This window comes from Mytilus galloprovincialis, chromosome 11, assembly GCF_965363235.1.
Source record: "Mytilus galloprovincialis chromosome 11, xbMytGall1.hap1.1, whole genome shotgun sequence".
In the NCBI taxonomy this organism is placed as follows: domain Eukaryota; kingdom Metazoa; phylum Mollusca; class Bivalvia; order Mytilida; family Mytilidae; genus Mytilus; species Mytilus galloprovincialis.
In genome coordinates, this window is record NC_134848.1 from 1,557,145 (window position 1) to 1,573,049 (window position 15,905).

The window sequence follows — 15,905 nt, forward strand, 5'->3', positions numbered from 1 at the left end:
AAGCCCTGGGGAATCACATCAACTCCAAAATCAGCAAGACTAGGTGTATCGACAGGGTACGTGTAAACAAGCCCTGAGGGAATCACATCAACTCCAAATCCTCAAGACCATGTGTTTCGACAGGGTACGTGTAAACAAGCCCTGAGGGAATCACATCAAATCCAAAATCAGCAAGACCAGGTGTGTCGACAGGGTATGTGTAAACAAGCCCTGAGGGAATCACATCAACTCCAAGTCCTCAAGACCAGGTGTGTCGACAGGGTACGTGTAAACAAGCCCTGAGCCCTGAAGACTGAATGGGTCTTAATCATGTTTGTAACATTTTAATATATCATGGCATACATCATCTACAAGACAAACAAAATACGTCATGGTATACAACATATATCACAACATACAGCGTTTATTGCGAACAACATCTATTTTGACATACAGCATCTATTATGGTCACATTAATTGGTATACAGGAATAACATTGTTATGGAATATTATATTGATTATGATAAAATGTATTGATATCATGGCATTCAACAACAATCATTACATACACTATATACTATTGTCAACATTACATACACTATATACTATTGTCAACATAACATACACTATACACTATTGTCAACATTACATACACTATATACTATTGTCAACATAACATACACTATACACTATTGTCAACATTTATTTTGATAAAAGCTGAATAATTTTATTGCAAACAACAACACTTAATCTGATAATGTCTTCTGTAAGCATTACTAATTTTGAACTTTTTCTTCTAATGTTGTTTTAATATACAAGTTTTTCCTCAAGTTTCAGTAAAATGAATCTTTCATTTTGAAGAGCCTACTGTCTCACTTATAATTAAAGTTTCAGTAAGTCAACATTTTAAATATTCATAATTTTGCTTCCATATTGGAATATCGTTTTATCCCTAAGATTTCTGAGGACCAATATCCGTAGACATAAACATGCTTCCCAAATGCATCATTCCTAAAAATGCAAAATTATTTTCAGAAATAGTCTTGAAAATAAAAACTTTTGTCTTTAATATTTTTTCCTTTTATCTGTTAGTCAGTGTTCTTGTTACTTTTTTTTTACAATGACTGTACTTTATAGTCTTGAATATAAAAACTTTTGTCTTTAATATTTTTTCCTTTTATCTGTTAGTCAGTGTTCTTGTTACTTTTTATTACAATGACTGTACATCATAGTCTTGTTAGTATTGTCATACATTTAGAAAACTGTATTTAACGTTTACTTGATGAAATTGGAGGTGAACATAGTTTTCGTCAAAGTTATTCTATCTGTTAAAAAATCACTACATGTAATTTTTATGACCTTATGTAAGATAATCAAGTTAAAAGAAAAACAATTATGTAATGGAAGATCTTATTTTAGATTATGTCAAAGTAGTATGTTTGCCAATGTCAATAAAATAACTTCTATATACCACAGACCAACCAAAAGACTCGACCAGCTACATATGACCTTGCGGTTTTCATAAATGACCAAAGTCCATACCGTAATAAGCTATACAAGTCCTTAAGAAGACAAAATGTTGAAAATAAAAAAAATGAAAACACACGGCCTGATTTTGACTAACAATAAACAATTACGACTAGCGAAATACTGTGTCATGGAGACAAAAATTATTTTAAGTCGTGTATTAAACTATTGAACATATAAACTGTTTACACAGAGATAATATGCCTCACCTGTGTCGGATCTTCATGCAATAATGCAAAATTAAACTAAACTCAACACTTTAATGTTTTAATTTTGCAAAACGTTCAAAGTCAATGTACTCAAGAGTAAAAAACAAATCTCCAAGGACATGAGAAGTGACAATTTTTTTTATACAACTGCAAAGCAACATTATTGATGTTATACCACGATTGGTTCCTCATAAACTGACGAATTCCATACACACTGGTCCATGAAAGGGAGTGGAGGGGGGCGGGTGGGGGACAAACTTATCAACATGCAACCATTCAAATTAGATTTATAAATGTAATTACAACTGCATACCAAATATAATTACCATACCATAAGTGATTTGTTTTAAACTGGTGGAAATGAGACCTGCTAAAACTTCTACAGCTGCATACCAAATGCATCAATTTACCAAAAGCGATTCCATTTAAAATGACTTACCAATAGCGAAGCTTCTAAACTTGACAAACATTTTTATCTGTCATATATGCGATAACAATATATTATTGTAAGTATATTTGATGAAAACTTGCAAGAACAATGCAAATTTGAAAACCTTGAAAAATAAATGTATCCTAAGACTTATCTGTTGAAAAGGGAGCAATCAGTATTCATGAGCGCCTAGAAAAATATGTCAGTACAAATAAGAATCAAATATCTCGTTAGTTGAAATATTTCTACAGGTACAGCTAAAATTTCAAAAAATAAGCATTGCGTCAGTGAAACAAATTAATAAAACGTGTTAATCAATTTGACGTAACAAAATCACTGGCTTTATAATTCACCAGTTTTACCTATATTGCATTATTGAAGTGCAAGACAAATTAAAGATGTGGTATGATGGTCAATGAGACAACTATGAACCAAAAAAAAAAAACAAATTGAGTTAATGTAAGCATCTAGAGGTCATTGTATGGCAATAAAAAAATGGGCAAAACCCATATTGTATAGTAAACATGAACAACAGTTTTACCCAAAAGGATATTTCCCTGAACAATTGTTCATCTCTAATTCTCTTTAGGTTTTTTGGGCAGCAAGGTTGTTGTCTCTTGTACATTCAGTCCATATTTCCTTTTATATGTATTGTAACAACTCTGAATGTTTGATCTATCTGTGCTTGTAACTTCTGTGGATGCTATTCTATTTGCTAGATCTGCATATGCAGAGTCATTTCGTAGAGCGTTGAGAAATTCGGTAAATCCATTTTCATTTCCATGCAAAAGTATGTCCATTAACTGTCTATTCTTTTGCTCTTGTGATGGACACGCATTTATCTTTTGACAATCCCCAAATGTCAATACATCACATGATATCAAATGATCTACTATTATATCATGCTTTACGCTGGTAATGATATCTGAATAATTTTTCTGCAGACGAATTTTAAACAATGGAACCGTCCTATCTGATAATCCTACAAAAATATAGAATATTTCATTTAATATAAGATTTCCAGAAATCACAAGGTGGTGATAATAAAAATAACCCGGTATAGTGTGGAATAAAACAAAGCAACACTGGGTGATTTATTTATAATAGGAGTGTCAACACTGACTTTCAACTAATGAAAATACAAAGATGTATGTCAGAAGCATTTACTTTGTCCAGAAGATCATTATCGAAAGTGATTTAATATGACTGAACTATAAAGTAAACAACGTAACAACTTCATAAATGTTCCTGTAAATACATAAAACATGACATAAATTACAAATGATCGCACTGTTAAAATACTAAGTTGTTAGATGATCATGAAAAAAATGATAGATCAGACATGTGGCGAACTTTTGGCAACCTTTTATGGTGAACCTCCGGCAAACTTACAAAGCCTTGCATAGTTTTTGGTGAACCTCTGGCAAATCAAATATGCTAATCCTTCCTTTTAATGCTTTTTTTGTACGTCTCATTCAAATGATGCACATAGGGATAAACATTTGAATTGTATGAATTAATTATAACCAACTGTTATTTACCTGTTATTTACCTGCTGATAACAATTTCAGTTTTAAAGAAATGTGAAAGGGAGAAATACAAATTGTGACCACAAAAGACTCCCAGAAAAACTAAATTGGGAACATGTATACATCAATGTACATGAGTTAAATTACTCAGTGCAGAATTTAGAATGAGCTGATTAATAGATTCATATGTATGAACAAACATCAAGAATACATCTGTTTTTATAATGGAGAATTTACTGGGATTTAGGCACTACAACAGGTATACTATAAATACAAATATAAGCATACAATTATTTAACAAATTAATCAAATTTGATTTATAAAAACAATGAAGAATTACAATATTTTAACCCTAAGAAGACAATTCTTGCAAAACATCATTTAATCCACAAAGTTCAATTTTACAATTGTAATTATATTTCTCTAAGGGCAGTTAGGGTGTAACACAACTGTTATTTTCATCAAATTGGGGCCCTTTTCCACAAATTTGGTATCAATAACAGCAAATTAACATGCAAATTGGTGTCTAAAATGACTTACAAAGTGATGATCAATGATGCATGGCCTGTTCCAGGAACTATTTGAATCACATATTAACTCAGACATCTACTTTATATAACATCCATTACTTTTTACATGAAAACACAAACAATAACTTCCCTCCTATTTCCAATATAAAGAAGCAGGGAGTCTGTTTAAGTGCATGGAGCATGCTCAGTATTGGAAGTAAGCTACATATAATGGTAAAGGAATGCAATAAAGTTTGCGGGCAAGTTCCAGCAAACGTTGGGCCTGTTGTAAAGTCTGTTTACAAAGTTCCTTCAATTTTAAGAAAGCTTAGTGTTTGCGGCAAACTTTTACATTCGTTTGCCGAAAGGTCGCTGCTAGCAGCGAATACTGGTGAACAACTTTCAAGTCATCTAACTAACTAAAAAGATTGCCACATTAGTTTGCTGCAACCTTACCGCAATGTTTCTCTTTTCATAAGGGAATGGAAAATATTTCGTGGCGACCTTACTACGATTTCACTGCAACTATACTGATTTCATTACAACTTTATTATACTTCTACTACTGTACGATTATACTACAATGTGGAAGACAATAATACACAGCTACTATGTCCTGTTTTTCACACATCCTTGCCTCGATAATTGCACGACATCATTCTGTTCTTCTTCTTCGTTGGTATACAATATTCTATCGACATCTGATTATAATATTTTGTCGCATACGTGGACTATTGATAAAATTATATAATTTGGTTCACAAATTTGAATTTTGTGAACGGAGTTACACTTACCTGATAGGTTTACATAATTGGATATTCTCTCCGGTATTTGGTCTTATCTCGCTCAAGCGCTTAGCTGATCTTTTAAAAATCATCTACATCTATATCAGTTAAGCGCTTAGAACCTCAGTTTTCTCCGGCGAAAATCCAGCTGAATTCACCAAAAGAAATTACTGAGGGGAGGAGGTGGGTAGTATATCAGGTAAGTGTAACTCCGTTCACAAAATTCAAATTTGTGAACCAAATTATATAATTTTATATTCACTACGTTACACTTACCTGATAGGTTTACATAATTATTGGATACATCCAGAGTTCAAAGCAGTACTTTGTTCTGTGGTTGGTAGTAATTTCTTGTTCAATTTATATATATACACTGTACATTTTTAAAACAATAAAATCACTCCTCCTCTTCTCCATTTAAAATTCATCTATTATTTACACTAATACTATAATGAATATTCTGTTTTTCTATCATTCAAACACTTTGTAGTCTATATTCATCATCTAAAATTCCATCGCATCTCGTCGGAAATGAGGATTTCAATATCTATATATTATATACATGAATGTACAATATTTTTTTAATGTTTATTTTTATATATTTTTTCTTTCTTTTTTCTTATTCAACGATTAAGATAAAACGCTTGGTTCTAGATTTCTCAAATAGAATTTCGTGAAAGTAGACTCTCTACTCCAGTCTGCTGCTTCCATGATGGATTTCATAGATGAACCATTAAATAGGGCCCATGAAGGACCAATAGCTCTTGTACTATGCGCCTTGACAGACTTGTTTTTGTCATTATATGCCATTTGGATGGTTTGGACAATCCAATTCGAAATTGTCTGACTAGAGACCGGGTTGTGCGGACTATTTACACTTAAAAACAGTTTACTGTTACTTCTGTCACAATTACGGAAGTTATCCGTCATTTTCAAATAATAAAACAATGACCTTTTGGGATTCAATAATTTGTTGTCCTTAAAACTTGGAACAAATATTTTTGAACCATTATGTCCAGGACGATCCTGCTTTGAAAGGCCTTCTCTAATGAAAAACACACCAGTACTATGTACACTAATATTACCATCTCCTATTCTCAATGCTTGAAGATCACTACAGCGTCTGAAAGTAGTAATAGCAAATAAGAAAATAGTTTTCCAAGTAACATATTTTAAAACACTGTTTTTCATTGGTTCAAATGGACTTTTTTGTAACATGTCTAAAACTTTCAAAAGATCCCATTCCGGTAAAAGTTTAATTTTAGGTGGTCTTGAATTGAATACACCTTTTAAAAGTCTTATTATGTATGGATGTTGGCCTACAGGAATTTTTTCTATAGGCGGTAAGACTGTAGATAACATGGACCTATATCCAGCTATTGTTCTATATTGAAGTCCCTTAGTAAACAGACCTGTCAAAAAATCTGCTACCTCTGTCAAAGAGGCAGTATAGGGATCAATTTCCCTTTCATTACACCAGCTACAGAATTTAGTGAATTTGCCAGAATAATCTTTTTGCGTTCCTGCCCTCCATGAGGCAGACAATAATTGTCTAGTGTCCTTAGAAAAGCCTCTCTTTTTAAAGAGTCTGTTGATAGAGGCCATACAGTTAGATTGAATATTTCTGGATTTGGATGATAAATCCGTGATTCCGGCTGGTGTAAAAGATTGTTTCCGATTGGAATTTTTAAAGGGTAATCTACTAGTAATTTCAACAGGTCTGGGTACCAAGGTCTTCTTGGCCAATGTGGTGCTATTAGAAGAATTTGACACCTGTACTGGGACATGTGTTGTAGAATTTTTGGTATTAGGCATATTGGGGGATATGCATACCCGAACAGATTCTGCCATGGAATTGACAGTGCGTCTAGAGCATAAGCTTGATTGTGAGGAAACCACGTGCAAAAAATCTGAGTTTGTTTGTTGTGGATTGATGCAAACAGATCTATTTTTGGTGACCCTAGCTTTAGGAATATTTTTTGTACTACAGATTTTTCTAGTGTCCATTCTGTGTGTCTTATTTTGTTTCTCGACAATAAATCCGCTAGAATGTTTGCTTTGCCCGCAATGTGGGCTGCTTTCAATTGAATCTGATGATCGATTGCCAAATTCCATAATTCCCAAGTTTTTAGACATAGAATCATTGATTTGGTCCCCCCTTGACGATTGATGTATTGTACCACTGTTGAGTTGTCGCAACGTATTAATACATTTTTCCCCCTCAATTGGGATAAGAAGTGTTTTATCGTTCTTATCACTGCTTCCATTTCTAAGCAGTTGATATGGAGTTTTTTCTCTGATAGATTCCAGGTTCCTTGTGCTATCTGAGTCCCCATGTGACCTCCCCAACCCACTGATGTTGAGGCATCCGTTGTCATAGTGGCATGGGTTTCCCAATGTTTCAATGATCTCCCCTTTTTTATGTTGGTTTGATCTAACCACCATTTTAGATGGCTTCTTAGATGTGCAGTAATTGGGACTTTGAACTCCAGATCCTGAGAAACTGGTTTCCAAAATTTTAACAGATGTATTTGAACAGGTCTCATGTGTAATCTTGCATTGGGAATTATTTCTAAGCAGGATGACATTATCCCTAAAAGGTGAAGAAAATCTCTGGCTATTACTTGATTTTGAAGGATCATTGCCTGGGATGAGGCTATTAATTTTGACGTTCTTTCCTCTGTTGGCAAAACGATTCCCAGATTCAAGAGAAACATTGCCCCTAAGTATGTTATCTGTTGTGATGGATCCAAAGTGGACTTTTTTAAGTTTATTATGAATCCTAGTTCGACAAGGAGATTGAGTACTAAATCTCGATCTAATATTAATTGACTTTTTTCCTGATTCAGAAGGAACCAGTCGTCTAGATAGACAACCAGTCTTATGCCCCTTGACCTTAAATGGGCAGCTACTACTGCCACAATTTTTGTAAAAACTCTTGGGGCTGAGGTTGGACCGAAAGGTAGAGCCTTGAACTGAAGAGCTCTCCCGTTTTTTAGACAAAACCTCAGATATTTCTTGTGTGTTTTGTAAATTGGGACATGTAAATATGCGTCCTTTAAGTCCAGACTGATTCCCCAATCTCCTTGTTTCACCAGATTGAGAACTGTAGAAAGGGAATCCATTTTGAAATGTTGTTTTCGGAGATACTTGTTGAGGGGTTTTAAATTTATTACTGGTCTCATGTCCCCTGTTTTCTTGGGGACAAGAAAAAATGTGCTGTAAAAACCGTTTTCTATTTCGTTCAGAGGTACATATTCTACAGCTTCTTTTTGTACTAACTCTCTTACTTCTGTATCTAAAATATCTAGATCTTTTGCAGATACACAGGTGTATTTTATTCCTGTGTTCTTTGGAATCTCTAAGAATTCCAGTTTGTAACCCTCTTTTATTACAGAAAGCACCCATTGATCGTCTGTTATTTGTTCCCATTTTTTCAGAAAATAAATTAGACGTCCCCCAACAGGTATCTCCGGATGACAAGCCATGATATTGCTTACCTTTAAATAGTCATTTTCTTTGTTGGTTTTTTCCCTGGTTGCCCCATGAGGGACGAAAATTAGTTCCTGCTTTCTCGAACTTATTTTCACTCTTGTCAGGTCTTGAAACAGTGCTAGTTCTCTGAAAAGAACGCTGAGTACTTGGAGTTGATTTAAAACTCTTCTGATTAACATTTTGTTTTACACGTTTTGCTTGCCAATCATTAGAAGCAGTGTATTTTCTTTTACCTAGAAAAGATGTAGGTTTATTTCCAATATGTAACTCAGGAAGCAATTCCTTAAGTTGTTTGTCTTTTTCTATCCTATCTTTCAAGGTTTGTTCAAACTTGTCACCGAACACTCCACTGCTTGAAAGTGGTAAAGAAATTAAAGAATTTTTAAGTTCCTTTATGTCATTTAACCCAGTATCTTCCATTACTAGTTTTCTTCTAATAAGGTGATGAAATGCACCTGCTCTTGCAACCTGATCAACACTTTTTGTTGACATAGCAAAGATATCACGTACTTGTTGTACTGCCCTATCCATATTCACCTCTTTGTCTAATAATGTTTCTAATAATGTACCTAATGCCTGTTGCATGTAAGACGATGAAACAATACCCATTTTAGCAGCAGCTTGTCCTTGATAAGCCAATTTTTCTACTGATTTTAGAAAAGGTGTATATAAAGTCTTTTTCTTATTAGAAACTGTAAAAGCTTTTTGACCATGTTTTTTAACTAGTAGGTCTGATGTAAAGCTATCTAGACTAGGTATATCTAAATGTTTTTCAGAACTTTCATGAACTGGGAAACACAACTTATATTGCTCATTGTATGCAGTTATCTTTTCTGGTTTTTCACAATGCCATGATCCAGAAAGAATATCAATCTGACTTTTGTCTAAAACAAGGCCAACTGACTTAGAAACTGATTTAGTTTTGGCGTCGTCACCAAATAACTGATTAAGATTGTCAATACCAGAGTCTGTTTCCTCAGTTTCTTGACACTTTAAATATTTACTGAACCTAGCTACAGTATTATGGTTTTCATTGTCACTTCTCATTGAAGTCCCATCTTCTTCATCTGAGAATAACCCAATGTTTAGTCTCTCTGAACGGCCTGGTGCCAGAGACATAACATCTCCATGTAAATTTTCCTCTGCCTCATTATCTGTAGGCAAATTTACATCAGGAGTTTGTGTTTCTTGTAAAGGTCTGCGCGCTCCCGAAGAGCCGCTATCCTGTTGATTACAAGTAGAAACATTTTGTACCTGCTCACCCGAAGTGCCAGGGTTTTGACTAGTTTCCATAAAATTAAATATTTTATCTAACCTTGAATCAAATTGGGCAAATTTGCTTTCCCATTTCTGTTCTAAGGCGTCTAGCTGGTCGTCCTTTTTCTTAGTAGACCTGCTTTTGCTCTTCTTAGAGGAAGACGAAGAACGAGTACGAGCCGCCATCTTTGTCGTTCCGTTCGCGTCAGTTGACAAACTGGGACGTTCCTGCAAAACGTCGTCCTCGCTATTTGAACCGTTCATAGCGACTTCTGCCATAATATTACTTATTTAATACTTCTTAACTCATAAACTAATTATTTCAATGTATTTTCTCAGAGCGAAAACACGACCGGCTGGATTTTCGCCGGAAAGAAGACTGAGGTTCTAAGCGCTTAACTGATATAGATGTAGATGATTTTTAAAAGATCAGCTAAGCGCTTGAGCGAGATAAGACCAAATACCGGAGAGAATATCCAATTATGTAAACCTATCAGGTAAGTGTAACGTAGTGAATATAAAATTTACCCCAATTTAAACAAAATATAATTATTTATTGCAATGAAAATAACTATATACCATCTTAATTCATGCTAGGAAATAAGTGAGCTGTTTCCTGACGGTATTAACAGGTGGTGCGCTGGACAAGTACCACAAGGCGCTGATTCCGATGAATGGTATTGTATAAGGAAAGTATGAATTCTGTAAGAGTAGTTAGATGTATGCCTGTATGTGAGTGTATGGTTTTTCCTAGTTCCTGGGTTCTATTTTAATGAGTATGTCAGATGGAATGGCACCAAGATGGTATGATATATTATACATCATTACCAATCTTGTGCATAGTCTACGTTCTGCTGGTGATGGTTATTTTAATGTGGTAAGCATGCTTCTAACACTACTCGTAAAGTGGTATTTATTGCAGATATACCATGTATACCGAGCATCTCGTAGTTGGATCATCTCAATTTGGGTTATTTCAAGGTGGTGTATTAAATGTTTTGTAACCATGTGTTCTATTAACTAGCAACAGATGAAAGTTAATGAAGTAGATCTGTAATTTACTGCGTAATGTGTGTCTCCCCTTTTAAAAACTGTAGCGATGCTGGCATGTTTCCAGTCCATAGGAGTTTGCCCAGTGTCAAATGATTTTTTGAATTTAATCTGTAATATTGGCTCTATTTGTTCCTGTAGTTCTTTACGGACTTTTTCTTTTATCCCCACAACCTTTAAGAGTTTTTGATACCTTTAGTGGCATGTTTTCTCAAGGAAACTGGTGTGTACAATAGAAAAGTCAAGCTATTCATAGGACGAAGAACATAGTGACAACGTTGTGGAGTCATGTTTCAATCGTAGTAGACTAATATCAAGATCGTAATGCGAACTGTAAGGTCTGGGTAGAAGCGTATAGAGATCGTGAGAGTCGTTGTAAGGTCTTATAAGACGTAGCAAGAGTGTGACCAGATCTAACTAACACGAGTTACTGTTGTAGCAGAATCGTAGCAAGGTCGTGGTATGCACGCTATGAGATATTGAATATTCAAGCTGACCATACCACGATCTCACCGAGATCTTATTTTTTTAAAGATCGTAATGCGATCTCCATGGTCTTGGTCTAGTGTGATGGGGGCTTAAATGAGTATGATTGGTTAAAAGTAAGCTGCTTTGAATAATAATTTGTCAGCGGTATTATTTGAAATACAAATGTGCCAACGTAATAAAGAAACAGTAAAAAAGCAACTGAGCAAGTGTACACAACATAAACTAACTATACCTTTATTTTCAGCAGGTTCTGATGTTGTACTTGGGCTCATTTCCTGAGAATTATATTTCAAATCATTTGCTAGCTCTTTGTATCCACAGTTACGTAATCCATCAACAAACACACTATATACAGGTTCTCTCCTTTTAACCACAATATCAAGCAATGCTTTGTTTTGATCATCTTGTCCAGCATTTTGTTCAATACGGCGTCTGTCATCTGCTGATATCACCAGATGTGTCATCATATGGTCTAAAATCTGACTGACTTGAATGTCCTGTATGATTTTGCTTGCATTTTCTCTGATTCTATCTGTAAATGTGCAGATTATTTTGTTAAAACGTTTTTGAGTTATTTTCCGACATGTTGACGACGGATGGATGGACAGACGGACAGAGGAACAACGGTATACCATAATACGTCCCGTAAATGAACGTATAAAAACTATGTATTCAAAAGAAATAAAAATGCCATGCACACCTCCATTATGTGTATGAACATCCTACAAAATATTTAAGATGTACCTCCAAAACTGTAGGAGGAGATAGCCTGACGTACCATGATTTCTCTATGCAGCTAGTACAAAAAGCATTATTAAGTCCAACTACCTGCCATTTTCAGAATATTACAAAAAAATCTAAATCCTGTGGCCTTACACACCTTCATTATATGTGTGAACATCCCACAAAATATTAAAGTTGCACCTCCAAAACTGTAGGAAAAGACAGCCGGACAAACAATGTATCCTAATCCGGACGGACGGATGGGCGGACGGACGGACGGGCGGACGGACAGACGGACATGGGTTAATTTATATGCCCTTCGACATTTTGTACCGGGGACATGAAAAAATAATGTCCTAAAAATATCAATAAAGGGAATTCAAGGATACTGCAGGAGCACTCAAAAACAACCACGGATTTTGTGTTACTTAATATTCTTTCCTGTGTAATGTTTTGTTGTATTGTCTTTGTGTAGTTTCCTTTTTTACATTATTATTCATATGCTTTTCATTGGATTTACGATTTTTGTTAGTTCACAATTAGGTTTCTGGAAATGATCCACCCTCATAATATAAACCAAAGACTTTTCTATATAAATTGCTATAGTAATCCAGAACTACTGTTACTTAATGTGATATATAATGGAGAGGATTTTTTTCAACACTAAGTTTCCTCAAAACTTTTGAATAAATGGAATCTACTGTTTGAAGTATTTGTAGAAGTTTATTAAAACCATTTCACTCCCTTGTTTTTCATTTAATAAGATGAGTTAAATTTTACCTAAAGTGCTTATTTATTTACTCAGACTTTTTTCATAGTAGTATTACCTATAAATGTTTCTACAGCTTGAAGTGTATTTGGATCAACATCTTTTACAACTTCCTTTAAACACCTTGCCCCTTTACCAATATCTACAAATGCTTGCTCAAGTACCCGTATTGTAGGTTTCACTGTTCTGTCTTTCCTCCATGCAAACAAGACTTCCTTATTCTGTGCTGTCAAATCACGATCACGTTTCTCTTTGATACTCTCTATCTCTTCTACAGAAAGTCCCAGTTCTATTCCTAGTTGGAAGACTATATTGCCAATCAATGGTGCTAATCTGTCTACAATTTCATCTGATGGAATACAGTCTAGAATATCATCAGGAATACCTGGAATAACAAAACAATTTTATCTACAGAGCATTATTCAAAACTAATCAAAGACTCATATTGCAGTTTTACCTTGAATGCTTTTTTAAACAATGGAATATTGTTTATCCTGGACAGTCAAATGCGTGTTATGCTTGTGAGACACAAGGGTAAACCTTTGCATTTATTTTCCAGCTGGCACTAAAAATTAAATATGTTAATGTATACAGTTTCTGCATTCAATTCATGCTCTCTGGAAAGGAGACAATAGCTGAAACTGAAAATTGGATCTAAATATTTCCCCCATTACTTCATTGTAATTTTATAATTATCATGATTATTCAAGGGCATATTTTCCCACATAATGGACTGCCAACTTCTAATTATTTTCTCATCCCAATTATTTTAATCGTCTACTGGATAATTCTTAAAGGATCATCACCAGCATTTAAGAGAGCATTACAGATCGATTATTATTAGTGTCATTTCATTCACTGGCTGGTTAAAATCAAAAATTAAATTTACACATACAATTAATGTTTACATTTCAGAGTACAAAGCAAACCACTCAAACTGAACATTGAACAATAAATCCTAAAAATGGGATTAGGGTCAGTGGAAACCTACCAGTCGGACAACCTCACCTTACAATCATGCCATAAACCAAATGCAACTGCTCCATTATTTCCCGGCAAACTACCAAACAACACATTGACCAATGTACTATGAAAAAAATGTATACCTTACAATCATTTGATATATCAAATATAGTTGGCATATGACTTATAGGATCTGTGCAATTGACTTCACCAGGAAAACTCCTCCTTGATTACAGAAGCGTCAAATCGAGGTTATTCATACAATGAATATGATTGACGTATTGATAAAAGTATCGAAAATATGTCTAATCATGAAGAATAACATCTACAAATTAAATGAACCATGAAAATGACGATAAGTTTAGTCAGACATGTATACGATACATTCATTACATGCACCAAATAAAGTTGTCTTGTTGCATGTATAGTATTGAGATACGAACTTGACCAAGTAAACATAACCCTGATCATTGATCCATGAGTACAGGTTAAGGTCAGGTGATTTCTGTCTGATTGACAAAAAGACATTCAAATGAACCAGCTATATGTTGTATAAATAAGCATAAGAGAGAAATTCCCATTACTCAAAATTGCAAGTTTTGTTTTTTAAACATCAGTTGAACCATGAAAATGAGGTCAATGACGACGGATGTATACAAAACATAAACTTCGTAACGTAAAGAATCTATACACACAATGTATAAATAAACCATCCACGTCTTCTACTTTCTGAAATATCAAGCTTTACAAAATAGTTGAAACGCCACCAGAATGCTCACATTCTGCAACTTTTGTCACACGTGTGACAAAAATGACAAAATACACATAACAGTAAACAAAACGCAATGTAGTATGATCATTAAATTCACAATTGCTAAGTTTTGTGTTACAAAAGACTAATCTCCAATGTTTTGGAAAATTGGTAAAAACGTTTGGCCTATGTTATAGTTTTGTCTTATTCAGGCTTTTAATACAGAACAATGCATTGTAATCGTATGTTAAATGATTAGCCATAGCAGCCATGTCAGAACAACATGTATGCTGCATACTCAAAGAAATATTCATTCTAGGTTTTGTTGTAATTGGTTCAATAGTTTCTGAAGAGGTGACTATTTTTATAAAAGTAGATGACGGACACAGAGAAACTTTTACAGCAGATTCCAACGAGTATGAAGCTATAGGTAGATCTTTGGTTAGCTTCCTTGTTAGCTCAACCATGAAATCATTATTAGACCTTATAAGGTAAGGTACAACAATCATTTGGGTGGAGTTAATAGTTAAGCATAGAACCAATCAAAACTAGTGACAGAATCAAATAGTGTAAAACTAGTTTTACAAGTCAGTTTAAAAATAAGTGTTCAATCTAAATTTAAAATTTAGTGATAATTATACAAGCTAATTCACACGCATGTTGTAGGTGTGTTTGATTTGTCAATTTTATTTCAATCAATTACTAAGTTCATTTATAAATCCAGTTATGTGTATGTATAAGGTTAATGATCCCTTCTGTAGCCTTTGAATTACGAATGTTTCAAACTGCAATAATATAAAAACAGCAAAGATAATGAATAATAGAGATGGGCCATTTTGTACATTTACAATGAGGAAACTTCGATCAAGCATTATTATTTGTAGTTTTATTGCATTTAAAAGTTAAACGGGATTTTGTGTTAAATAAACCAAGATTTTTGTAGAAAATCCACAGATATTTTTGTTATAAAATTTTAAGCATAGATTACTCAGACACTTGATTTTCTATGATGTGCTAGCGTTTATTGTTTACAAAAAGTCCTAGACAACCGTTAATGTAAATGAAAAAAAATCGTCCGAAGTCACGACATTCGAGCGCACCCTAGAAGGTGTACTTGAATTAGTCCATATATATTTGTTTAAACCAATATCTAAATTTATAAACTTGTTTTGATGAAATCATTGCTAGTACTGCTTGCAAAAAATCCTCCACATATCAAGTACTAAATTGTCAACTATGAAAGTGCAAAGGAAATGCTGTGAATTTTCTATAAAATTTCCATTTGTTTAGCATTGAATCAACACAAGGGTACATCATCCTTGAACAAAACATAAACCGTAACTCCGCTTCTAATTTATAGTAATACATAGAATTTTTTAATTCAATCAAAAACTATAAGAAATGAAATTTAATTTGCAAAGTTGTTTAGGTAAACCTGTTT

The 15,905-nt window shown here is 34.0% G+C and overlaps 1 protein-coding gene across 1 annotated transcript in view; it reads right to left on the reverse strand.

The window, feature by feature from the left end:
* Positions 1–307: 307 nt before the first annotated feature.
* The window catches only part of LOC143051531 (uncharacterized), a 335,962-nt gene continuing 320,364 nt past the window's right edge, over positions 308–15,905 (reverse strand). The window contains exons 20-22 of the mRNA XM_076224422.1: positions 12,809–13,135; positions 11,491–11,790; positions 308–3,127 (exon numbers count right to left, since the gene is read on the reverse strand). Of these exons, the coding sequence (XP_076080537.1) occupies positions 2,721–3,127; positions 11,491–11,790; positions 12,809–13,135 (1,034 nt within the window). The 3' untranslated portion in view covers positions 308–2,720. The remainder of the gene's footprint in view (positions 3,128–11,490; positions 11,791–12,808; positions 13,136–15,905) is intronic.